The sequence below is a fragment of the Drosophila nasuta genome, chromosome 3 (assembly GCF_023558535.2).
Source record: "Drosophila nasuta strain 15112-1781.00 chromosome 3, ASM2355853v1, whole genome shotgun sequence".
NCBI classification, from domain to species: domain Eukaryota; kingdom Metazoa; phylum Arthropoda; class Insecta; order Diptera; family Drosophilidae; genus Drosophila; species Drosophila nasuta.
Window position 1 is genome coordinate 34,038,894 of NC_083457.1, and position 27,713 is coordinate 34,066,606.

At 37.9% G+C, this 27,713-nt stretch overlaps 1 protein-coding gene across 1 annotated transcript in view; it reads right to left on the minus strand.

Moving 5' to 3' along the window:
* Window positions 1-4,052: 4,052 nt before the first annotated feature.
* The window catches only part of LOC132789013 (frizzled), a 121,754-nt gene continuing 98,093 nt past the window's right edge, over window positions 4,053-27,713 (minus strand). Inside the window, exon 5 of the mRNA XM_060796743.1 lies at window positions 4,053-6,547. Within this exon, the coding sequence (XP_060652726.1) occupies window positions 6,015-6,547 (533 nt within the window). The 3' untranslated portion in view covers window positions 4,053-6,014. The remainder of the gene's footprint in view (window positions 6,548-27,713) is intronic.

A 27,713-nucleotide genomic window follows, 5' to 3' on the forward strand; every position in this document is an offset into this window, starting at 1 on the left:
GTAGCTGACATAAACAAGCGCTGGTCTCTTAAGAAGATGTTTTGTCAGCGTGTTATCATTCAGCTAATTAACTTTGCACGTTGCTTTGCTCCCCATTTAATTACTCGCATTTCAGCTTTTACTTTGTCAAAGAGCCAAAGTCAAGTGCATCGCAGCTAAAATGTGTTTTTCTTTTCGATTTTCCTGTTTTTTTTTTTTTTTGTCGGTGATTTTGGTTGTCGCGTAATTGAAAATAGCAATTAAACACGTTCAGTTTAGTTCACTTTTTTCCAGCAGTTTTTCGCTGGTGTCAATTTCGCAGACTGTTTGCCAAAGTATTTGCAATTAATTAAATTAAAATCGCTTTCTGTTGCAGTTTTCCTTTCACCCTGCTCTTCGCTTGTTTTTTTAATGCGACAAAGTGATATTTATCAGTGACAACAAAGAAAGAAAGCACAAACACAGAGTGAGGAGTATATTTTGGGAAATTCCTTATTTTAAAACTTGATCTCAATGTTAGGCAAATTTATCGAGTTTTCCCCACGTTCTTCTTATCCAGCTCCTGTTTGTGCTTCTCGCGATAGTCGGAAATAGCTTTGCGTGCGATTTTTGCCATCAAATGTCCCGTCTCCAGCATCGATTTGAGGTCGTTCTTAATCCTCACCGCAATCTTATCCACATGCGGCCACATTGATGTCACATATTCGGTAATGCCAGACATAGAGTTCTCCTTCGCCTCGACTTGTTTTATAAAATCCGTGTAGACGTAAGTGTGAGCGATGCCCACCGAAAGCAATGCAATAAAAATCCAAAATTTCGAAGACATTTCCGTATTTATTTTGTGTCGTGTATTGTGTTGATCTAATCTAACAAAGCTCTCGAAATAATATGATTTCATTTGTTTTGGCAAACTTTTCCTGTTCCGAAATGTGTTCCATGGCTGTCTGAGCTCTGGCTTACAGACTACCATAAAGTACCAAAAAAAAAGTATGCTACACAACAGTTGGCAACGTGCAACACGCCACAAAACTATTGCATTGGTCCATCTGCTCTGTGGGGATAAGGAGGGAAAACTTTGGTGTGAGTCCCTTTTACTGCTCGCGCAATGTTCACACTTTTATTTTTAGTAACTTCCACACAAATGACTATCCACTCACATGTTTTCTTTATGATTTTCACGCCGCCAAAAAGCAGAAAAAAATGCAATACAAATAATAAAAGCAGAATTAAATATACTACGTGAACGTGCGAGCTGCTGGCAAGTCTATCTTTAAATGCTCTATCAAATATTTGAAAAACGAATGTGGAAAACAATTTTTTTGAGGGAATTCCTAATATATTTTATTCCCTCATGAATCTAGGTGTTACTAAGAAAATGTAATAATTTCGTAAATGCAAATATCACTGTAAATAGAGTTAGTCAATATGAACTGTCTTATCATACTTACTTAACTTAAATACTTCTTCTTGTTTTCTTCATATTATTTATATTTTCTATATATCAACTTTCATTTATTTTATAGTTTGCGGCGTATGATAGAAAACAGTGTATATTTAAAGTAATTGAACTAAAGTTACATCTTCTATAAGGCTAACATTTTCATGAGTGTTAGCATATCCTTATATATTTTATATTTATTTGTAAATATTTGTATTTTCTATACTTTCAAACATTTGACTTTAATAAGAATTTTTTGCTTTAGTTTTCGCACATAAAATCCTTTCGTAAATAAATAAAAAGTTCAATAATGATTGCAACTGGAATTTTTATTTAAAGAATTTTTTATTAAGATCAAAAAGCTCCCAAGAATTTCGTAATATTTTTTTATAATGTCATTTTTTTCTCTGTGTACCAAGGGACGGTCCTTTTTATAGGGTATGCTATTAATAATTATAATAATAGCTTTTATGGTTATTAAATTTCCACAAGCTGCTGCAAGTTATGTGACTTTTGAATGCATTTAATTTTAATTTAAATTGTGATTAAAGCAAGTTTTTTACTAAAGATTATAGATTACGTTAGTTTTTTGTAACTTTGGATCGGTTTTTTCTATGTTATATTGAATTCTAGATATTACATATTTAGTGAACAGTCTTTAGGACTCTGATTGTTGTTAGAGCATTTAGAAACTTGCCGAGCCAAATAGAAAAGTTCATTGCAGCAACATTTTTGCCACATTAACGCTTGCACACGCCCGCGCCATTTTGTGCCGTGTGCTTCACACACACATACACACACTCGCACTCACACCTACACATTAATAACTTTTTTATGGCGGTCACATAAAAACGCAACACAACTCGCTGCCATATTGAATGTTATTGTTGTTGTTCTTGGTTTTTCTCTTACTCATTTTTTTAGGAAAAACTTTTCGTTTGCTTTTGGTTGCAGCTTTAGTTGCTGTTGTTCTTACTGGTGTTGTTGTTATATTATTTGTTGTAGTTGTTAAATCGCACACGTGTTTTGTACAACAGCGCCATATCCTTCACATCCTTACGACATGTCCCGCTGTGTGCGTGTGCTCTCCTCGGAGAAGGAGGAGGAGAAAGAGAAGCCGCCAGACCGCAACAACAAAAGCAGCTCAGATTTCTGGCCGACGCTTTTAACTGCAATTTGTTGCCAAGTCGCTTATCCAGCGCGCACCTACGGTTGCCTCTTGCCTCCCCTCTTCCTCCCCCTTCGCATCCTGCCAGTTGTCCTGGATTTTATTTGAGGGCAGCCATTGCACACATGTTGTTCAGTTTCAGTGCGGTTCTTTTATAGCCGGAGTATTTAGAAAACAAGTGTAATCAAAATTATATGGGCGTGGGACGGACGTTCGTTCGCTCATGTGTAGGTGGCCGCCTACTTGCCACGCCTCTCACGCCTCACGCTTTTCACCCACTACTCGTAAATTTCAACGCTTACAGCCATGTGACTCAAGTAAGAGCTGAAACAGAGAGAGGAGGGAAGAAGGTTTATGCTGTAGCTGCGGCTGCTGGCAAGTTATGATTGAATTTCAAGCTGCTTTGTGGCTATCGCTTTTAGTGTGTGAATGTGTGTTAGTGTGTGTATGTTCACTACATTTCCGAGTGTGTGTGTGTGTGTGTGTGCGAGGGATAAGCCAACGTTTCAGCTGTTTGTAATGGGAAAAGTTTTTGGCCAAAAAACATGAGACAAGTGCTTGTCAGCATTGCAATTAGTTGAAGATGAGCCACAAATATTGCAGCTTACAGTAAAATTGTGTCATTTTCATAAACTCTCTACAGTTGCATGACCACAATATATGTTGTAATCTCAGCTACATAATGTGGATTGAAGCGAACTAAATTATTTTTTATAGTTACGTGCCATTTTTTTAAATTTACTGAGTTGCCAATTAGAATAAGAATAAACAGTTGACATCTAAAGAAAAAGTGAATTTTTTGTTTAGTACAATTATTTTAATTAGTCAAATTTCTGTTAATATTTTTAATAATACATATTCTGTATTAGAATAAAAAGCAAAATATACCACAGACACCAAAGAAGTTAGGCTGGTAATATTATAAATATATATTTATTATTAATATTGTATATAATAAAGCAGTTCTTTAATCATTCAATTGAATTAAGCATTTTCAGAATTGAAATAAATCGTTCAATACTAAGCAGATTTCAAAGAAGTCAATATTTGCTGGTAAGAGTATTTTTGTAAGTCGTTATTTAAAAAAAAAGAAATATGTGGAATGATTTTCTTCAATTATGATTTTTTTCAAATAGAATGAATAGATTTAACATATTTTAATGTGGAGGTAGTACAATTTGATTATGTTTTCTAAATTCGAATCTTTAAATACTGTAAAAAGTATTTTTGAAAAAATTTCAAAAGGTGTTTTATTAAATCAGTCACTTCATTGATGAGTCAGTAGCTTAATAAAATATCTTCTCATATAATCAAATTTATAAACTTCCATCACCTAGTTCGTTCTCTGAAATATGAAGCTCCATATGTAACTAAAATTTAAACAAAAACTTAATGCAATCAAATTGATAATTGAGTAACTTGCTTCCTTTGTTCCTCCCCAAATAAGAAATGCAAAATCATTTTCAGTCTTTAACAATAAAATAAAGTTTTATTTGTTCATATTTGTTTTTGTGTTTTTGCGTTTTTTGTTTCTGTTTTTATGCCATTTGTTGCAGTTTTTGCCATTTGTTGTTGTTGTTGTTCTAATATGTATACACACACTTATATGATAGTATTGTAATTGGTTTTTGTTCGCTAAATGTTCATACGTATTGAGTTTTCTATTTTACAGCGATTCTAATCGAATTGTATTGTATTGTGTATGGTAAATGAAATTGCAATCGAAATGAATTGAATGAATTTCATTTGCACTTCATTTCTTACGCTTCAATAATAATTGTTCACTTAAATGCTAGGTTTTTGAAAATTTTGTTGGACACCAAATTAAAAACAGAGCAATCATTATTTGTGTTGTTAAATAGAAATTGCAAAACAATTAAAACTCATCATCATCGTCAACACATGTGTTAAAATGGCAGTTTTGTTTTGTTTTTGTTCTTTTCGCTTAATTGTAGATCTGACTTAATTAATTAGTTATGCAATTTTTCACAATGGATGTCGGGTTGAGGGGAAGGTGGGGTAGGGGAAGGATGGGTGAGTTCTTAAGTGTTATGACTACAACGTCATTAAAAATGTAATAAAAACGCGTTTGGCTTTAAAACTGAATTAGTTGTAACAAATACATACAATACATAATAATAAATATACAATAGTTTATATCATAGTTTATAGCTCTAGTTACACTTCTAAATTTACGCTTTTAATTCGCTTTAAGTTTAGCACATGGAGGACATTTATTGCTACATAATACATTTATCATTGACCATTTTCATCATATATCGTAGGAGTAGTTGCGTTAGTTATATCTTGATTTATATATATGGTTAATTCAATGGCGAAAGTGTCCCATACTACACTATTTAAAGTGAAAAAAAAAACCTAAACTGAAACCACTTTAAAAATGAGTAAAGGGTATTCTAATAGCTCTTAGGAACTTTTCCTGTTTTACTTTGAAATACATCAATTTGTTAAGTTTTTGTTTTTCATACGAATTTTTTCATTTTTTGCAATCATTTCAAAACAGAAAAATAATTCGAAAATCATTTTTAGCTCTAATAAAAGTGCTAATCAAGAGCTGTACGATTAGTTTCTATACTTAAAATAAAAACAAGTTTTGGTATATGATTTTCTTTCACTTTAAATAATATTGTCCAGAACATTTTCGCCAGAAAATTACCCATAAGCTTTATCATTTTTGTCGTCAAGTATTTTGTATATTACATTTAGTTTGTAGTGCAATTTGACTGGATTTTGTATTAAGTAATTCAATCTGCATTTACACTTTTGTATATATTTATATATCGTATTCTATGTGTGGCTATGCATATATTTGTATGTTAGTTTATAAGTACGTCTCTCATTAATTGTAGGGCACATTTAAAGCTTTCACATAAATCAAATGAAAATCTACTTAAATGCAAGTCGAAAAGGGGAAATTCTTCGTATACCATTTTCGAATGTGGGGCTGATGGATGGGGGATGGAGTGGGTTCTCGATAACAACTAGAATGCGCTAGAATACTAGAATAAACTATGCTTACAATGCTCTTACACTCTACTCTCGTAATATTCTTTCTCTCAAACTTATGCGAATAGTTTTGGTTCAACAAGAAAGCCAGCAATTGAGCTCCAGCTTTCGGTTATAACTAAATATTAAACAATAGCTTTTGATTTTGCTTGCGGTTGCCAGAGAACTGAGCGCGAAACGAGGACGAGGGGCGAGAAAGGCGGACGAAAGAGTTAGAAGATGAACTTTATACAAAGCTGTATGAGGATTCAATTGCATCTGGATGCGGGGGTGGGTTAGCCGTATTTCTCAGAGGAGAGGACTATTTCTTTTTCATGATTCTTGTGTAGTGCTCTATGTGCTAAACGCCAAGTAACTCTCGTTAGCCGCCGCCTCAGCCGCCGCCACCGCCGCCGTCTCATACTAGACATACGCCTGGGGTCGAGTGCGTGGTTCCTTGCCCTGCAATCGCTCGACAAAGTTGCGCCAGCTGACCATGGTCTTGCTCGAATACAGCCACACACTGGACGTCACGCCCACAAGCATCGAGCAGAGATACTTCACCATATAGATCTGAAAGATGGGACGCGCCTCGGGAGTTCCCGGCGGTCGTGCTGCCGGACAGGGTATGGAGAAGGGTTTGCAAATATCGCGATGCCATTGAATCATCCACTCATCGAAGTTGTAGTACTCATAGAACAAGCAGCCCAACAGTCCCAGAGCGGGCAGTATGAAGAGTCCCGAGAAGAAGCCAATGCGCAGCATCAGACGCTCCAATTTGTCCGTTCGCTTGCCGTCCGTCTTCATCACTGTGCGTATGCGGAACAGCGAGATGAAGCCCGCCAGCAGAAAGAGCGCTCCGATCGAGAGGTAAATGCACAGCGGCAGGATGAGAAAGCCGCCCAGCGAGTGTGTGTCCAGCTGACCCACAAAGCAAACGCCAGAGAGTATATCGCCTGGAATTAAAAGATGGGGAAAGAGGTTATTAGTAAATTATTATATTAGAGTGCGAAAGGGAAAGTAAAATGTGTAACGAATTATAATATAAAACGAACTTAAGTTGAGAGTTCTTACACGTTACTAGTAATATATAAAATATTACATTAGATAAAAGAGAGATAAAGCTACTGCAAGATATAATGACTAAATAAACATTTAAGTATTTTTAAGTAACACCATTTTTGATTTAAGTAATATACATAAGCATAGATGAGTTACAATGAATTTCAATAAGTAATAAATCATTCAAAGGAAAAACTCTAATGTAGGAAACGAATATGTGATGAATAGGAATATATGACGAGATGAAAAGGAATATATGACAATCTTCAAAGAAAGATATCTAATGAGGATATTGGAGAGAAGAAGATTTTTTGAAAGTATTTCTTTGAAGTACATAGATATTAAAAGTGTGAAATATATAAAAGAGAAGAATAAAAAGAATTCAATCAACTGAAAATGTTTTTGAAACATTTGTAGTGATATGCTGTTAAAATTGTCAAGAACATGGTTTCAACTATAGAAATTAAAATTGCCCAAGCAATTCGATCAGCTGCAATTGATTTTGAGCTGTTAATACCTTGATAAAAGAGAAGATTTTAAAATTTATATTTTTGGATTTCAATTTTAGCTGATATTACAGATCTTTAAACATTAAGCTTTTGAGTGCCAAGCTAATTGAAATATAATAAATACTCTCAACATTAATTTGTGAGAAATTTTGCTTAGCCAGCGTTATGAAGCTAACGACTAGACTTGATGACTTGCAACCGCAAATAATAGCTCACACTTAGGCCGAACTTGAGCAAACTTGAGGCCACTTTTGGTTGCCAGAGAGCGGAGCACAATTTTGACAATATGTGGCAGAGGCCGAAATGCAAATGTGAAATGCAAAATGGAAAACGGAAAGCCAAAATGGCTGTGCAACATAAATACAAGTCGAGTTGTTCAAGTGGCATGTTGCAAGTTGTATTTGCAACATGCGGACTTGTATTAATATTCGACATTTGATGTCTGCATCAAGCACAAAATGCAGCACAAATATTTGAGGCAAATACTTGGTTAATGCGCAGTGAACGAAGAGTGAGAGAGGGAGGAGGACAGAGAGGGTTGGGAACAGATAAACAATGCTTAAATTTACTTTTACCTTTTGGGTAAATATTTACACAGTGATTGCTTAAACAGCAGAGAGCAGAGGAGGAATCAAGCAACTCGTAGTTCAAAGTCGAATGTGCCGACTGCGACTTGCTTGTTTAAACAATTTACAATCTACTACAACTTCCCTCCCCCCTCTTGCTGTGCACCTTTTGCAGTCAATGTTGTTGACACCGACACAAATCGAATTGAGTGACTGACGTGCCACAAGAGTCACAGTCGCAGTCGCCGTCGAAGTTGGAGTTGGAGTTGGAGTTCGAGTTGAAGTTGAAGTTGCCTCGTTTGCTTTGCTCATTAGCGCTATTTATAAACATGTTACAGGTTTGCTACACTTCCCCCCATGTTTTTATCTCGTCTGGGTTCAACATTATATCCGCTCATAAATTATCGATTAGCTGAATGTTCCCTCCTCTCCTTTTGCTTTTATGGTATGACATGCTAATTCGGCTTTCAGTTTTCACTTGCAGCAACTCTCGCCACCAAATTATTAACGCCCATTTGAGTCGAGAATACTTTCAATTAATTTGCACAAGACTCCCCGATAATTAGCTAATGTAATAGACGCAAAATGATTATCATACAAATTATTCAACAATTTGAAAATGCAACCCAATTAAAGTTGCACATGGCAAGCCATAGATGGCGCTACTGTGCGCTGGGGAAACTGGAAATATAATTCCTGGCCATAAAAGTCAGCTGAGCTGCAGTTCTTTGTAGCAAATTAAGCGAAACGAAATTTATAAGCGCCTGGAAAATGCAGATAAACGAATACAATAAATTACCAGCCAGAGCAGGAGGCAGAGCAGGGAGGGGTTGGGAGTGTGGGGCATGCCACATGCTGCAGGGGGAAAGGAGATTGGACATCAAAGCGCGCCAATTGAATTGAAAAGCTAAAAAGCGAATGGGCTGCACGTTGCACGTCCCACGTATTAAGCGATTTCCGCCACTGGAAACTGAAAATAAATCAGAGAATGAAAAAGCGAGTGCAGAAGAAGGCGATCTGCCACCTGCCGGCTACCGCCCGATTTGAGGCTCCCGATATTGATCTTAATTTTAGCGGCAGAAGAGCAAAAGACAGCAAATGATATCGCAACGAATGAGAGCGACAGAAAGATAGCGAGACGGACGGACAGATAGACTTGGCAAAAGGGAAACAGAGAGAATCAAATGGTATTGAAAGGAAACCGGCCTCAGATTGGCGATATATGCTGAGGGGCAGAGAGAGGGGAATTGAGGGAGCTATTGATAAATGAAGAGCAGACAGAAGGAACCAGTTCCAGTTTGCTGCAATTCTCTCCGGCGAGGTCCTTTCAAAGCCAAAAACCCGTTTTGAGTGAACCAGCCTTTGTTGGCCATTTTGGAAAATTGCATTTTACAGTCAGGCAACGAGTTGACAAAGGCAGCAGACAGAGAGAGAGAGACAGAGGGAGGGAGTCTGAGATACGCGTTTGTTGCCGCTGTGACAATTCAGTGCTGTCAGTGCAACAGCAACAACAACAATGCATGTCAATTGTTTTGTATGGCATGAGGAATGCGTGTTGGGAACGGGTTGGGTTCGAGTTGCAGCCATCGGGATGTTGCGTTGACTTTTCCCGTCCGTCTCGCAGTCTCCTCGGCCTTTTGAGTCATTTGGGGCCCCGCATGTTGATGAAGTGCAGACAGCAAAATTCCATTTTTAGTCATGCCATTGCATTTGATTATAAACCAAACGAAACCAAACTACGAGAACAACAACGAACGTTGAGTTCGAAATAAATGCTGGACTGAAAAAAAAAAGAAAAAGTCTTTTTGCAGCAGCTGCTATTGCTGCTGCCAGATGAGGAACAAGTTTTGTGTTGAGAAAACAAGAACTCGCAAAAGGTGTTAATCTGTTGGCCAAATACCTAAAGTACGACTGCAGGTAACTCATCTTCACTTTGGCGAGGTGAGAAATGCTTTTGTGACTGAGATTACAGGGCGACACAAAGCGAACAAAGGCAGCGCCTTCTTGAAACTGCAAACAATCTCGGGCACTAAATGATGTTGGACTCAACTCGACGTTGAGCTTGAAATGAGGTGTCAGTCTTGCCGGATTGTCAATCAAAAGGCTGCTTTGTCTCTGGGCCACAATTAACAGGTGGCACATCCCAAATCACTTTAGCAACACACACAAACTGATGACTGAAAACTAGATGGTGCAAAAGATTTCCCAGATACAATAATATAGTATATCGTAGTTGACACTTTGCTGAGCTTACAGTTAAAAGTGTTGCTTTCAAAGCTGTTTCTTATTCATGAAACAATTAAGTACAATTTATGCAATAGTTCAAGCTGCAACGAGAGGCTGGCAGACAATAATAGAATCAAGCTGTGCTTTTAAGTGCTTGCTTCCTTCAGTTCAGTTTTCTCTTGAAAAAAACACTATTTTCTTGTCAGTTTTAAAGTCTGTTTTATTTTCAAATTATGCAGAGAATACAAAAAATAGCAGCAATTGCAACTTTGATTGGTTTTTACGCTGCATAATTGAGAAATTACTTGCCAACGGTGCTTTCAAAGCTCATTCTTATGCATGAGCTTTGAATGAAATGAAATTGCAGAAGAATAAATAACTTATTTAAATGGTTGCGTTCAATTTAATGCATTTAAATTGTATCTGCTTTAAGAGGATAGACAGATATAGATAGTTCTAAGTGTATGAGTCTTTAGGTAAAAAGAGTTCTAACTTTGTTCGCTATTCAATAAACTTAATAAATCATTTTTAGTATCTGTAGGAAGCGAAAAATTTAGTTAAGTTTATTAAGCTTTAATGAATTCTAGATTATCAATTTCAATATTAAGGAGCTTTTAAAATTCCTTCTTATATATGAGCTTTACTAAACAATAAATTGTAGGAGTAGAAAAAATATGTAATTTCAAAGGATAAGTTAGCTTTATTTCTTAAAATTTTATATAACTTAATTAGATATCGACTTAAATAATATTTTATGTATATGAGCTTATACTTAAAATGTGTATAGCTTTAATATGCTTTCGTAATATCACTATCTTAATATGACAGAAAAGAAGAGATACGAATTTAGTCAAGTTCATTGTGCTTTAATTGACTTTTTGTTATTTACCAACTGGAATTAAGCAACATTCAGAGTTACCCGCAGTTCTTGAACTGTTCTTTAACTCTTCTAAAGTAAGCAGAACTCCGCCCTGGCAATGCGATAATCGTATCGGAAGGCAACTTTATGACACTGCTGTCAAAATGTTTATCTAACACTCGACAAGCGTTCCACAAATGATAAAACACAATGCGGCAAATAAACTTAATGGAGAGTGATGGGAAATGTGAGTGTGAGTGTAAGTGGGAATGTGAATGTGAGTGTGAGTGCGACAACGAGTGCTCGTAATGAAAACAAATATATATGTGAATGGGGCTAATAAAGCAACGATCATAACTACTTTGAGCAGTTTTTCAGCTGACAAAATGGGAAAATGAAAGAGTGTAGAATGCTTCGAAAGGGAAGCTCAAAGCAATATAAGCAACTTGACAATTGTTTTATAATTATTCTATTATGCTGGCAAGCAGAAGAAAGAAAGAGAGAAAGAAACGGGGAAAAAAAAACAGCAAGTAAAATAAAAGGAAAATTGCTTAATTTATGTGTCACTTATCTAAATGGAGCAGCACAACAAACAGCAAAAGAGAAGGAGAAAACGACAGACAGAGATAGAGATGGAAACGGAGACAGAGACAGGGAGCAACCCAATGAGTGTCTCTCTATATTATTATTTTTATAAAGCCAAGCGATAAGCGAGTGACAGCAGAAGAGGAAGAAGTGGAAGAAGCAGAAGCAGGGCCGCCAAAGTAATGGGGAATGAATGGGTCGCAAACCGGGTTGACTTTTGTTGTCTTGTGGTGCAGTAATTAAAATCTTCAGGGAAGGGAAAGAGAAGAGAGAGTCTGGAGACTGGTGACAATAATCGCGGCGACAACTGCAAAGCGAGAGAAACAACATGCGATTAAATTTAAATGACAGTTGACAGTTTCATCAGGTGTGTGCAGCAGACTTAACGTTAACATACTACATAGAGAGATATAGATATGGATATGTGCAAACAGAGAACAGAGATGTAGTCGAGCAGCAGGTGAAATGTCATGTCTCTCTCACTCGGGGGGATTGCCTTTTCGCATTTGCTGCTGCTGCTGCTAAAAATTGTCAAACAGATTAAAATGGGGTGCTCTGATGAATGGAAGTGAAAAGCGTGGATCCTCCGCGTGTGTGTGTGTGTGTGTGTGTGTGTGTGTGTGTGTGTGTGAGTGTGTGTGGAGGGGGGAGACTTTCCCTTTGCCCTTTTGGGTTAAGGAATTTCGCTATTTGAACATCTGCTGCATGAGAAGCTGCTTTGAATTCCATAGTTCTTCACTTAAAAGCCAAACTGACAGCTGCTCAGTTCAATTTCTTTTGTTGTGCCAGAGCTGTAATCTTGGCAAAAGTTCATTGACTTCAACTGTTTTTATCAGCATTGAAAATTATTGTAAGCTAACATTTGACGCTTGCAAAATTAGTTGGAAAATAAATAAAGGTTAAGCAGCCTTCATAACTACTTTAATGAATATAAAAATTTTTAAAATAAGATGTATAATTTAATTAAATATATTTACTAAAATTTAAATATTTCCTCATTTTATCCCACATTATAACCACACTTTTGATACATTGTTAATCAGTTAGAGTTCTTTATTGAATTTTATTTATTTGACAACTAATCAAATTAACAGGCAGCTAAAATGCATCTGGCTTGTATTAGTATTTGTATTTACATTCGCAACAAACACGAAATTGCACATCACGAAAATATTCGATAATAAATTAAATTGCTAATGCATTTACCACATCTAATAAAAATGTTTGCTGCTCAAATTAACTGTTTGCATTTCGTTTTTCTCTAAATTATTTTGTGTACTAGATTCAATAAAGTTTGTGCTAGTGAATAGGTGAACTATGTTTTGGGTTTAAATTAAATTCGAGCTTTATATTTTTCATCAATTGAAATCAAATTTAGATACACATTTAGATGCATATTTTCATGTACCGAACTTAATTGTTCCTTAATTTCGGTAGTCTAGTTTGCTTTTAAACGTATTAAAAATACGTTGCTATCAATTTTAATTATCAAAAGACCGCAATAATAATAATAATAATAATTCAAATCCATCAATTATAAATACATTTAAAATAGGTTCAAAGAAGAATTGCGAGTCTTTCAATCAAAAGTCTAGCTTGCTAGTTGTTAGTAATTTTAGTTATCAGAAACTTCAATTATATTCAAATTGGACAATCGATTGTTGGCTATTCTTTGAGATGCATTAAAAATAGGTTACTCGGAATTTGAATTAATAGAAGGTTTGCAAATCTTTTAAGCAATATTGTAATTTGCTTTGGAATGGATTTAAAATAGGTCTCCGTCGTATATTTTGTTGTCTTACATGCAATTATTTGACGTCTCCGATAGGTAGACTATAGAAACGTGTTCGTCTATATGCTATGTAAGCTGTATAAACACGCTCTCGACTCGATGCATGCCTAGGCATAGCGAGTATAATTGTGGCGACATGTTCTCTTGGCCTGAGAGTCTTTATCGACATCGTTGGCGACACGTTCTTTCAGCAGTTCCATATGTTTTTCAGCAAGTACAACCACAAATGTTCCTAACCGCCACTTAATGCCCCACGTCGTCGCTCCTTGCTTTACATTTCTCTATCTCTTTCTAGTTGACACCGCACTGCGTGTGTGCCCCTCTCTCTCTATCTCTCTTTGGCAGTTGACAGGAACAGGACCCCGCATAGTTGCATTTTGAACTTTGGCAACCAATTTTACAACTGAGTGTGAGTGTGTGTGTGTGTGAGAGTGTGAATGTGTATTTGTGTCCTTGTTTCTACATGCAAATTGAAATTGTTTGCATTGTCTGTGCCTGCCCCCAGTTCTAACCTTGCCAGCAGCAACAGCAACAGCAACCAACAGATGCTGCTCTCTTATTGCCCTTGTTGCTATTGTTGTTGCTGTTGTTGTAACTGTCGACACGTAATATAAATTCTCAACAAATTTTAGGCATGTCTGTGCCTCGCCCCTGTGCCCCCGCTCTCTGCTCTTCACATCATTGATGTCTCGTGGGCTTGTGTTTAATTTTCAAATATTTGCAGCAAATAATCGCAAATGCGTTGACAACAACACTTAACTTAAATACACAACAACATCGACAGCAGCAGCCGTAGTTTCTCCCCCTCTCCACTCCCCCCTCTCCATTTACAACACATTCCAAATGCCACGCCCGCAGGCCGCAGCGTCGCCCTCTTTTTACTAAATAAAATGTGCCACAAAATGACATTTAATTGTTTTAAAGTTTTTTTTTCCCTCGATGTTGTTGTTGTTTTTTGTATTTTGTGGTGTCAAGTGGCAGCATTGAAGAGGGGGAAAGGAGGGGGAAGGCATTGCTAATGACACTTGTCGCGTGTGCAGATTTCATTCTGTTGTTGTTGCTGCTCTTGTTGCTGTTGCAGCGTGCAACATGCCGCATTGCTCTGCCTCCATTTCCATTTCTGCACATTTCCATATTTAATTGCGCATCTTGATAAACCTCGCTTCACTTTTTTTTCCCTCCTTTTTTTTCTTTTTTATTTACCCCTCTCAGCTGTAGCTTTTTGCCTTTGTTATTCATTAGCTAGCTGCCTCTTCTGTTGTTGCTGCTGCTGCTGCTGCTGCTGTTGACCTCAATTTTTATTGCCTGCCACGTTTTTAATGTCGCGTGTCGCAATTTTTCGCTTTTTTTCGCTGCTGTTGTTGCTTCTGTTGTTGTGTTTGTTTTTGTGTATTTGCCACTTGTGCAACAGTTTGTTGAACTTTTGATTGGTTAAAGTGCTTTTTAGAATTGACAACGCCGCGAGAAGTGGCACAATTAAAGTTCGGAAATTATTAATGGGCCTCAACGATTGTGCTTTCCAATGTGATTATCCCAACCTGATGTTCATGATGATTATGGTGAGATGATGATGATGACGATGATGCTTCAGCTTGATCTCTGAAGTGTTTTATAGATTTTGAGACTCTTCAAACAAAAGTTTGATTTTATTTTATTACACATTTCATTTCTGTTTCTGTTTTTTCTATACAAAAGTATTTTATTACATTAATAGGCTTGCGATTTATTTAAAATTTTGTTCGACAATTAATTCTAATTTTTTATGTGTTTCTATTGTAGAGTTTATTTGACTGCTTTTTAAGCTAAATACCTTATAAAATTAGTAAGTGTGTACATATTAAATATTTCATTTCTTGTATCAATTTTATTTCTTCGTCTTAGTCATTTCCAAAAAATATATTATTTTTGTTATTTTTTTGTTTTAAGTTACCACCAATAATTTATTAGTTACTCTTCGCTTTCATCAGCAATTTTAAAGTCTTGAAATTAGTTTTTTTTTACCAAAAATGTAATCATCAATTAAATGGTTAGTTGTATTAATTTTGCAGTAATTTATTTGTATGTATCGTAATCATTTCTATTTGCTTTTTGATGATCAACAATTTAAATTTTTTAAAATTATTCATTGAAATTATTTTGCAAAACTTTTTTGTTTAAAAATCTTTTTCTTTTCGATATTTTAAAGCCATAAAATAATGTAAAATATATTTAAAATATCTATTTTGAAGGTATTTTTTATACTGTATAAATACAATTTTTTTTCATTCGCTTTTAATACAAATTTTTCATTCAAATCTAGTTGATATTTATCCCATATCATTCTAGATAAATTTTGTGTAATCTCTTAAGTGGAACAGACTGTTATTAATCGAGCTTGGTTCAGTTTTACAAATTCGCAGAATGAATGCACTTCAGTTATTTGCTGCAACACTTGATGACATTCATGAATTTTATTCACTATGTTCATGCGCCATCAATTGCTATGCCAACGAAATTCCCCGCATGCAGTTTTCTACGCTTTATTCCAACTTTAGAAGCATTTTGATTCCTGTCCTGATGTCATTTCAAAAGGCACAAGCACGCCACACACACACATATACACACATTGGTAACTCGGCTGCTTAGACATGCATAAATTACGCGCGACAGGACACGACGATGCGAGTGAGCGAGTGAGTGAGAGAGGGAGTGAGGGAGTGAGTGTGACGCATCCGCGGGGCGCCTGTTCACATCCTGTCTGTGCTGTCCTGTCCGTATCGCATCCCATTTTATCCTGGTCTGCACATTTCTCGCACGCATTCCTTTCGCCATTTTGCGCGCTATTTTCATTTGTTTCTCCCTCGCCTGCATAATATATTTAAATGCCGACCCAAAAAAAAAAGGGGAAAAACACACATATGTATGTACGTTTTCAACTTGCCATTTAAATTATGTGTGGGAGCTGCCCAGCTAACCGCAGGCATTCAACGTGGCGTATGCTTGACATTAAGTATACGCCTCCGCCATGTTCTCTGCGCCTTCCGCTCTGTCTCTCTCACACACACACAGTCACAGTCGTAATGCGAGGTGCCAAAGTAATTAGTGCTGCACTGAGCACTTTTACCTTTTCATATTGTCCCTCTCTTTGCCCTTCTCTTCTCCATTTATCTGTTCCGTCTCACACAATTGTCGCACCTCTTTTCCTCTTGTAGTTCTCATGTCCGTTGGTTAGTTTCACATTACTTGTGAAGGGTTAAGCACAACTTGTTATGCCCTCCATAGTGAGCAGCGAATAGAGTATTTTGGTAATAATATTAACTGCAGGAGAAGTTTTGCGATTCACTTGTTCTACCTTGATTAAATTTTGCATTAAGTCTTTTATTCTTGTCGAATATTGATACAATATGGCATTTATTTATGAATTTTTAATAAGTATCCTTTGTAATCAGTTACATAATTGCATTTGTTATATAGAGTTTCACATATTATATTCATCTTTATGAATGCATACGCAGTGGAAGATGTTTGGAAGTTATATTGATATCTATATCCATATTTTTACACCAAATATTCCAAGATAATGTTGGTAATGGCAAAATATTTTTGAAAATAATGGAATATATTTGGGTTATCATTTTAATCTTCATTTCTTAGGCATTAAAATCAAACTAATTATATTTTCACTTTAAAATTTATAGAGTATTTTCTAGTGTTCACCTTAATTCCTGTGCTGTAAGTTGATATTGTTACCCTTCGTTTGTAGCCCTCTTCGCTTAGTGCCAAGACAGCGAAGCGTGCGACGGAAATGAGTTTCGTGTATTTCACTTTCCATTTTCCCCATTTTCCGCGCACCTTTTGCTTGTCACAATGTTATACTTTCTATCCCTATCTCTTTCTCTTCTTATTTCCCTTCGCCGTACACTCTCTAGTCTCGTCTATGCCAGCTAGCGAAACTGGTTGTATTCATTCCTTGGCAATAAAAAAGGATTAAAATTTATGAAATGGCGTTTTGGCATTTGTTGGTTTGAAATTTCGTAAATGAAAATGGAATTCTTTTTTTTTCCTTTGGCATTGAACGTGCTTGCGGTTTAATTCGAGCTCAGGTTGAGCACGTTTGTTATGTTGTTTTTTTTTGTTTGCTGGCTATAAATAAGTGAATCCCTGGCGAAAGACATTTGCCCCCAATACTCGTATAAGAAAAAGGTTAAGTGTCAACATAAATCATAGGTCATGTGTATTGTTATTTGAAAATCGTGGGGAAATCCTAAATCTATCTTTTTCTTATGCGTGCTTAGCTGAAGGGAATTGTCTTAATAAATTGTTTTAATTTTCCATTTTCCATTTGGCATTTGGCTAGAATTAAAACCCTTTTCTTACACGCGTCCCTGCGGTTTTTGTGTGTGACCCATTAACCAGGACTTTCTCTCTCTCTCTCTCTTTCTCTTTCTGCTTCGTGTTGTCCTTCTTTGTGCTTAAATGTGCCATTTGTGAGTCGCGTGCTGCGCAGTCTAAACTCAATTATCCAGCGACACGAAGTAACTTCAAGTACGCTGAGGTTATTCGCTGCCTTGTCAAGAGCTAACAAAAATGTTCATTGCAGGATATTTAATTTAATGTGCGGCAAAGCAAGAGCAAGAGCTTTAGCTGCTTAACTGGCCAGGTAAACCAGGTAAGGCGGGTAAATGTTGTCACTGCTAAATGAGTGAAATGCTCATAAGATATTCCTGGCATTGCATAGCTTGATTATGCAGGAGTTGAGAGAGGGGAAAGAGTGAGATAGAGAAATGTAATAAATTTAATTGAAATGTTTGTTGAGAGAGAGAGAGAGACTTTAAGAGACAAGTTTGGCGCCTAAAACTATGCAACACAAACACCAGCGACTAACAAAATAACTGGGCAAACAAGTGGTGAAGGGGAGAAGTGAGGAGGCAGGACTTGTGAAGTGATGAAGAGTCTTCCCTAGAGAAAAAGTGTGAGAGAGAGGCATGCCAAACTCAAACCAAATGGGCAAACTTAGAAACTTGCAACTGGGGAACTGCCGAAACTCTCAATCTGTATTCCCTACCTCTCTCTCTCTCCCCTATTACCCTATCTCCCTCTCTATTTCTATTCCTCTGGTAAGCTGGAGGCAAACTTTTCTTTGAGTTCGCCTGGCCAGAGTTTTTGCTTACACTGAGCCCAGTTTTTGTTGCTGTTCTTGCTTAGAACAAAGGGCTCAAATTTGGTCTTTCTTCCTCGTTCTTCGCAAAAGAGAAAGTAAAGAAAAATACAAAGTAAGTATTATATAATATGTATTAACACAAAATATGCGCACACATGCACAATGTATGGAAAATAAATTAGAAAAGTTGCGGTTTACTTTTTCGTAGGCATTTTCTCACTGCCTCCTCTTCCAAGTGCTGACAAAAGTTTTTCGCAACACCACCCGGAAAATCTATACAAAATTTATGAATATTTTCACATATCTCCCTCCAACCTTCCTCCCTCCTCTTTGCTTCGTGTATGAATGCGATTGTATACATTCAATTAAAAGTTGTTAAGGCAACATTTGCGTAGCATTTATTTCTATTTTTAGAACATTTTTTTTCTTTGGGTTGCTTCGCTTAAGTGCGAAATCGAAGGCCGATCAAAGTTTATGAAGGCGTCAAGAACATAAAATCCGAATCCCAAAAAAATATAAAAATTTATACAAAAACAACAGCAACAAAAACGAAATATATAAAAGCGAAATATCGCATCCGTTTCTTTTCCCCTGCGGTTTTTCTCGCTTTTCACGTTCTGCATTCGTAATGAGAAAACAGATGAAAAAATGAAAAAAAGAAAACGAAAGGTTTAGGTTTCAATTGCCAAGTGCGGCTCCAATTTGTTAAGTCGGTGAGCCAAGTGCTTTATTTTTTGGGCTATTTGTTCGTCTGATTGATAGACAAACACGATTTGGGGTATTTTTTGGGGTCCTGTCTTTGGCACTTTTTTAATTGAAAGGGTCAGCTCAACTCTGAGCTGTTGGCTTGCCTTCTTTATATGATTGTTGTTTTCCCTTGCGATTTTGATTTGGTTTCTGTATTGACTAAAGTTAATCAAGCTCGTCAAAGCTATAAGTAAGCTGTTTAATGAATCGTGAATGGGATTTGTGGCTACCAATTTAATACTTAATGCGATTGGAGAGAACAATAAGAGATTTTATTTCAAGCTAATGCAATTTGGATTTTATTTCGTGTTCTCGTTTGCATAGCTTTTATTGCCGCCCTCGCTCTGCTGCAATTGAAAGCTTATGACTGTTACTCACTCTGCATCTTCTTCTTCTACTTCTTAGCATGTTTGTCTTGCACGATGCGCACACAAATTATTAAGAAACATTCTAACAAACTGCAGACAAAGTTGGCAACAAAAGGCACCCGCTTAATTATACACACCATTAATAACTAAAACCAATTTGTATGCGCAACAAGACGCAGCCACTCTCGCTGCCTCTTGCTCGCACTTCTTTTTCTGCTGTCGCTGTCGCTGCCTCTGCCTCTGCAGCGTTCTCCCTCCCACTCGCTATGCTCTAACTGCACTCAATGTCTTCTCCAGGGAAGTTTGACGGCGACTGTGCTGAGGACAACTTCAGCTGCAGGCGTGCCCTAGGGCCACCCACACACATACTCATACGAGCGCACACACACACACGCCCACACATGCAGCGCACATAAATCAACACACAAAGCAACAATAAAAACGAGACAAGCGGAAGCAGCGCTAGCGGCAGAACAAAACGCAATTTGTGCAGTCTGAGTGGGAAAGGGAGCGACATCACATACGTGTGTGTGTGTGAGTAAGCAAGGTAGTTACAATAACTGCCAAACAACAGAAACAGCAACATCAACAAAAACAACAGCGATTGACTGCAAGATGGCTACCGAAAGCTAGAACGAGACAAAGAGAGAGCGAGAGGAGCAGCAAAGCAAAAAGCACTGTTGCATATAAGCAATATTGATGTCTTTTATGCGCGCTTGGGCCGCCAGGTGGCGCTGCAGTTGCCCTCTCTCCCTTGCAAGTGCAAGATAATGTCAGCAGCAACAACAACAATGTAGCCCAAAAAAGGGCAGACGAAATGTGTAGCTAACGAGTGAGTGCACACACACACGCGCATACAGACACAACAATGCGACTGCCATGATTGCTTCTCACTCTCACTCAAGTCAATCAAACCTGGCACTCTGCACTCACACTCACACATTCACTAAGCAGCTTTTGTTCTGACGTGCAGAAAGTCCAAAAGCTGCCGCTCACCTCAAAACCAACGGTATGTTAAAGTTAACGGGCTGCAGCTTTGGATTTGGTTTTACTTTTTTGTTTTTATTTTTATGTTTTTGCTTTTGCTTTTGGTTTTGGGTTTTTGGCTTAAGGGTTTCTTTGGTTTCGCCTGCGTTTCTTTGGCATTTTTGCATCATTAAGTGGACTGCTTTCGCTTCGCCCTTTTGCTAGTTGCCAGTGTTGTGTTTTGGTTGCCTGAAGCCTCAAGGAGGCAAATTGCAATCTCATTATGAATTGCACTGGCTCCGCTTTTCCAGGATTTCCTCTTTCGCCTTTTACACACTTCTTGCAACATGTAATTAACATGCCAAGTTGCCTGTTTTTGCATTGTTTTGCTTTCTTTTGCGCACTCATCGAATGCATTCACTCGTTACATTCATTCACTCGGTACTTGCTTTGTTGTTGTTGCGTGTGCTTTTTCCGGTGCTTTTAGCCCAGCAAAAAACGGAACTAGCTTCTAATGATTGGCCAATTGGTTTAAAGTGCTTGCTTAAACGGTGGCATGCACCTTTTCTCCACTTGCAACAACGATGTTGTAATGGTTCTTGTTGCGGATCTGCGAACTAACCTCAATGTAACCCACATTTTACTCTCAATTGAACTTGCAGTTTGGCAAACTTTTGCGCACTTCACTTCACTATCTTCCATTGTCTTTTCTCTGTGTTCGACAATTTGAAAATGAATCTCCTTTGGCCGGAGACTTGAACTCGAACTTATCTGTCTACCTATTCATTGGCCATCAAAACGCACTTAACACAATTGCGAGCCAAAAGTTCAAAGCGCAAAACTGTCATAAAAGTAACTCAGTAACTCAACTATCTTACGAGTCGAGTAACAATTCAACCTCTCTCTCTCTCTCTTTGGGCAACAGGTGCTTTTAGCTCTTTACTGTCGATAGTTTTGTCTGACAACTTTTTGGCTCATTTGCGTAAAACTTATTAAGAGCGTCAGCAAGAGAGAGAAGCTTTATTTTAAGCTCCGGTTGTGCAAACTTTTCGTCTCGCAATAAATGAAAATTTAATTATGTGACGCAAGCTAATGACAAGCTCGACAACTTGGCAGTCTAAAACCAATTGAATCAAACACTCATGAGTGCCTTTCTTATTCATTCATTCACTCAACGCACCGCCCCGCACCGCACTGCAATCTATTTGCAGCTCGACATCGACAAGCTACTCAGCTTTGGTTTATTATGCAGCCTTGTCTGGGCCGCATTGCAGTCAATGGGCCAAGTCATGTCGCCTTTCTGTGCATCTATCTGTCGTTCGTCTGTCTGCCCGCATTGATGTGTGCCCAAGATACACTACGTTTAATGTTATGCTAGCAACAGAGGTGCGCTTTGAGAATAAACCTTAAAGATAACATTAAAATGATTAACTGATGGAAATAGTTTCTATGTTTGAATCTTATTCAATTGATTAAAAGAGAATTTAACTTTCCAATTACTTATTTTCAGTTTAGTTTAGATGAACAAAGTTTTTTTTAAAGTTTTATACAATAAAGTAATATACATTAAAATATAAAATACAACGTTCTTATAGAATACTCCTTACGTTAATATGATAAATTGCTTGGCATAGAAATATTTTCTTTGGACGGATCTTATTGGTTTGATAAAGAGAGAGTTTTATTTTGCAACTACATATTTACAGAAATAAATAAATGCAATAAAACTAAAATGTTTAGATGCACTGAGTCTTTTCAAAGCTTTAATATGAAATACCATTTAATTACATGCCGTCTACAGTCTATAAAAAGACCTTTCAACTATTAATAGCTTCAACTTATTTGAGTTTTCAACTTTCAAACAAAATTTTCAACAACTAATAAAACATTTTAAGTTACTTTTTGTAAATAACTTATACTAAATTTAAAACATAATTTTAAAATGCATAAATTTAAATCATAAATTTTGCAAGACCATTATGAATTATGTTTGCCATCAGCTTGCATTTCAAACAATCATTTCCTCACAGCTTAACTACTTCAGCTAAAATACAATTTACATATATTATATATTTCGTGTAATTATAGACTTCTTTATTTATGTGTTTACCATTCACTTTTCGAGCTGCCCTCGTCAAGTGAAATAGACAACTCTGTGTCTCACTCGCACACGCATTCATTTGACTTCGCTCAGCCAATCGGCAATGATTAATAATCAAAATGTCAGCGCTGTCAGTTATAAAGTCACTTGACAGTTTAATCAATTTGTGTGTATGATGTGTGTAAGTGTGTGTGTGTATGTGTGGCTTGGCCTCTCAAGTGTCAAAGCTGACTGAAATTTGCATGCGGGATCCGATTGTAGATTGACGACGCGAGCGAAGAGAGGGGAGCAAGATGGGGGGACACAAACAAATTATAAAGTTTACATTTCTATTGAAGAGCACAAAGTGCTGCTATTGTTGTTGCAACAACACAACAACACACAAGAGGGCAGCTTCATAAGTATACAAACTTCAAGAAAAACAAACAAAAGCGTGGCCAATAAAATGGCACATAGAATGAGTCTTAGAATCTGCGACAGCTGCGCGTGGTATGGAAATGAAAATAAATACAAGCAAACACATTACACATACGTAGTGTTGTACACAAATGCATGTATGGTAATGTGTATAACAGCCCACCCCGTTAGTAGTATTTTCTCAAGAAGCAGCGCGCTGTGTTGTGGCAAACAAAATAAACAAAAATTATGACAAGCGGCACAAAAAAAAACTAATAATAAAAATGCTCAAGAAAACTAGCAAACATTAACAAAGGGGGAAGGAAGCGGGAAGGCAACTCTAGACCACAATTGGAATGGGGCGACAGGCGAGTCGAGTTGGTGGCATGTGTGGGCGGCCTGCAATGGAGTGGGAAGTGGCTGACTGACTGCCTAGCTAGCTAGCTAGCTGTGTGGCAACCACCAGATATAATCACAAACAGGCCTCTCCATATGCACGCGGCCCTGACTCAACGCGACTCGTGTGTTGGACATAAAAATCGAAAAAACTTTGCGCAGCTATCAAATGGATGAGTTACAGGCCAGGTTACAGAAATCCATAGGATATCTCGTAGCGAGAATTAAAAGTGTTTTCGGGCCAAGTTTTAATGACTGTATTGAGGCGACGTCTACAACGTCAAGCTGTTATGGCCATTATAATGTGAATTTTCTTTAGCCAAGTTGGCAGCTTAACATATTCCAAGTGCTGTTATCCTACGACAACGTTCATTGACTTTCAAATGACCATCAGCAGCGTGTTCGTTGCCTTGTCCCCTGTCTGCCTGTTGTCCTCGACATTGTCACATCAATTGCCGCCCCTCTGTGGCAAGTATTTTGTGTCTGTGGCAGAGCCCATTAACAATTTCATTATTCTCTTCTTTCTTTATAAAAGTTCTTTGAGGCGTTGCTTTGGCTACTTCACTTGAGTGCGCTCCATTCTCAGTCTCAGTCTCAACCTCAGTCTTTTAGTCTTGCCAAACTAATCATTTTTAATAACCAATAATTTATTTTTAATCAAACTTTAATGAAAACTTGCGACGCCCAACGCAGCGCAACGCATGAAAAATTAAGCAACCAAAGCGCGCAAAAATGAAGACAAAAAATGTACACAGAATGTTGTTTGGTCATCTTCAAAGAGAGAGAGAGGCAGAGCATGAGAGGGAGTGAGCAAAGTTTTGGACAAAGATTTCAGCTGTGTTGTCATGCATAAGAATTAGAGTAGCACAGCTTGGGGGCGTGGCGCAGATTGAACTGAGATTTATTGTGGCCAGATTGAAAGCAAAAGACAGAGAGAGCAAGGGAGAGAGAGGCAGCTACATATAGATAAATAATTGTCTATGGTGCTATGTTCTTCTTGCGCTGAAGGTCGTGCAGAAATCAAACAGCCCAACCGACAACACCTCACTCGAATCACTTGCCACACTTGCCTCTGCCTCTGCTGCTGCCTTTGCCTCTGCCTTTAGTTGGCAATCTCTGTTTCAGTCCCTTTGCCTTAATTAATTTCTCAGTCGTCGACTGCTCCACTCTATTCGCAAGTCCAAAAGGGTTGCAGCTCATTATTTTTTGCCGGTTTTTCTTGTAATTCTTATTCTCGTTTTTTCATCGCTTTTAACTTCTACTACTTCTGCTTGCTTGCTTTTCTATACCGACACTTGCAGCCCGGGGACCTGCAATTGCTTTGATTGCCCACAACACGCCGCCAAGAACTGGACACAAATCAGCAGCAAAAACTGTGGGCGTAGTTCGGAAGATGTAGAAGGGAAAAATGCCAAAGGCGGTACCAATTGTCTGCAAAGGGAGAATAATGCCGTGTAGCTACAATAGCTACTAATGTCATACATTACTAAAAATATGTTTTGTAGGACAAACAAAAGTAATTTAGCTTGAAAAGAGCAGTTTTATAAAACTGTTATACGACTGTTATACAGCTGTTATACAACTGGTATACTTCGGGATCATCTCATGCGACATTCTGGCTGTATGTCACAAAATTGTTATACAATTTTTAAATTTTAGCTCAAAAACTGTTATACAAAATAAATGTTCTCATATAAAACGATTTTCAACGACCTTGTGAACCTAACTACTGTCATTTAATTTACCTATCAAACACAACCCCCTTCTAACTACGCCTCTGTCCCATAGCAACCACTTTTACCCATGTTTGGTCAGACTTCTTGCGCCTCTCTGTGCTCTGTGTTCAAGCCATTGCCCGTTTAGTTGCTTGTTCAGTGTGCATTGCATTCGTCTCAGTGTCTCTCTTGCTCTGCCTTTTAAGCCTTTTGTGTCTGTTGCTGGTCGCCTTCGCCTTGGCATCTGAAAAATGTCGCTGGTTAACTTGCTTTAAGTATAGTTTGCTTTGGCTTTGATTGTCCACTTGGACAGCCGCCCACTGGGGTTACAACCGAGTCCGAGGCAGCGCCTCCTGCTGACCACAAGATGATGATGACAATTATTGCAATCGTTCTGCCCTCCGCTTCTTCGCCAGACTGGCTTCATTCTAGTTCCCTCTTGTCTGCTTGTCTTATTGTTATCGGACGCGGCTTTTACTCGCGTCTCGAGTCACTTTTCTTCCTCTGAAGTTGATTCTGTTTTTTTTTTTATGAGTTTTCATTTGCACGAGACGGCAGTTGACGACAGGCAACCGCAGACCAACTGCCACTTATTACTCGTAGAAGAGGCGAGTCAGCAAAACCACTGCAACTACTTTTATTATTATTATTATTTTAAGCAACGTGCAACAATGGCGCGACAATTATTCTGCACACTTTGGATGTGGACGGAGGGGAACCCATGACTTTGTGGTCTTCGCTGTTGTGTGTCTGCGTTTCATTTCATTTTCGCTGGTGAATGCGGCTCATCAACTTGGCGAAACGTGACGAGCAATTAATTAAAAAATTAAAGCTAAAAATAAGAACAAGAATTCGTTGCGAGGTGGAGGCAACATTTTGATTGACAAGCGAAATCCAATAAAAGAAAATAGCACACAAAAAAAAAAAAACTGATTCGTCAATTCGTTTTTAGCGAAGCTAAGCCGTCAGCCTAATGCCAATGCTCATGTCCCATTTGGTGGTTTATGGCCAACTACTTTGGCGTCGACTACTGGCCACAAAAATTGTGTCTGTTGTTAGCCATAAAACTAGCGTTGCCAATGATAATAATTGGCCAATGATGCACATGGGAAAAGGCCAAGCACCCAGGCTGCCAGACAGCCAAACATCCAGTTGACCAGTTGTGCTGCCATTAGGCAGCTATTAGGCCATAACCATATATGCGAGACGCTCATCTATCGATCATAAAAACTGCCAGTCAGAAAGGACAATTGACGGAAGGGGGAGGTAGGAGGATTGCCTGGCAGCTGTTGCCAAATGACAGATGACATTTCAAGTGCCTCAACTATGGGACATTGTTGCTGTCGTTGCTGCTGCTGTAGCTAATTTTTGTGGCATGATAAAAACAAAACATGGCCTAAACGCACTTAACATTATGCCCAGCCAGATTTATGTACTGCCAAGTAGAGCCAGCGAAAGGAGAGGAAAAGAGAGAGGGAATGCCATGGCAACTTCGTGGCAAGTTATGAGCGTCGTCTCATTACCAGCGACTAAGTGATGTAAGCATATGCAAAACAAAAAGATGAAATGATGCAAAAGCAGGATAAGCAGCAACAAGCAAAATAGAGGAACAAAAACAAAGACTTTGCCCGTAAGCAATAGAAAAATTCCAATGAAATGAGACGAACAGCAAAGGGCAGAGGGAGGAGACAACATGCCTTTGGCCAAAAAGAGTTTAGGGGCAAGGAAGTCAGAGAGAGTGAGACTGGAGAGACACGAGTGTAACAAACAGCCATAATGGATGCATATACATGTGGCAACAACAATAACAACAAACGTTGACAACATGGCTCAAATGTCAGGCAATGGTCAACGGCTGTTCAGCAGAGCTGTGTTGTAGTTGCTGCTGCCTTGCCTCTTTTGTTGGCCAGGCTATTGCTTTTTGGCCATATGTGTGTGTCTCTCGTTGCTTGTATTTTGCATGTTTGTTATGTTGCTGTTGCTGCTCCTGCATTGCCATTACTCCTACTCTTGCGCTTCGTTTCAGCCACTGGGATTCCGGCTGTCTACGTTTCCGCCTGCCAAACGTTACATTTTGGCAACATTTTGGCTAGCAGGGGAAGCGCTTCACACAGTCAGAGTCAGAGTTAGAGACAGAGACAGAGGCCAACGCCAATTGCTTCAGCTGCTGCTGCTGTTTGTTGTTTACTGTTGCCACTGCCAGGTAGCAGGGAACAGCACAATAAGTTTGCCATACAAGGCCATTTAGACATGGCTTTGACGAAATTTGCATGATTGGCTTAGTGAGCCATGTAAAAAATGCATGTGCAGGGTCATAAGTCATTCCCACTTCCTCTGTCTCTATCTCAGACTGTCTTTGTATGCCTTGGATTGGATCTGAACTTATGAATAGATAACGCTCTTTGATGTAGTTATACGGCAGACAATGTTGCAGCATTAATAAGTAAGCAAGCTACGAACTGAGCAGACTCTATTGAGTTATACCCAGCAATATAAGAATACAAAATATAACTTAATTGAAAAATAAATACAAAGTTGTAGTAATAAAATCGTTACTCACGATTTTAACCTTTTCAGTAAGTTTGAACTTTTTTTATAGCGTAAAAATTAACAACCAATTACGAACAATTTTATGAAAATATCTCACTGAAATCTATACTTTTAATTAGTCTTTTTTGAGGAAAAAACTGAGAA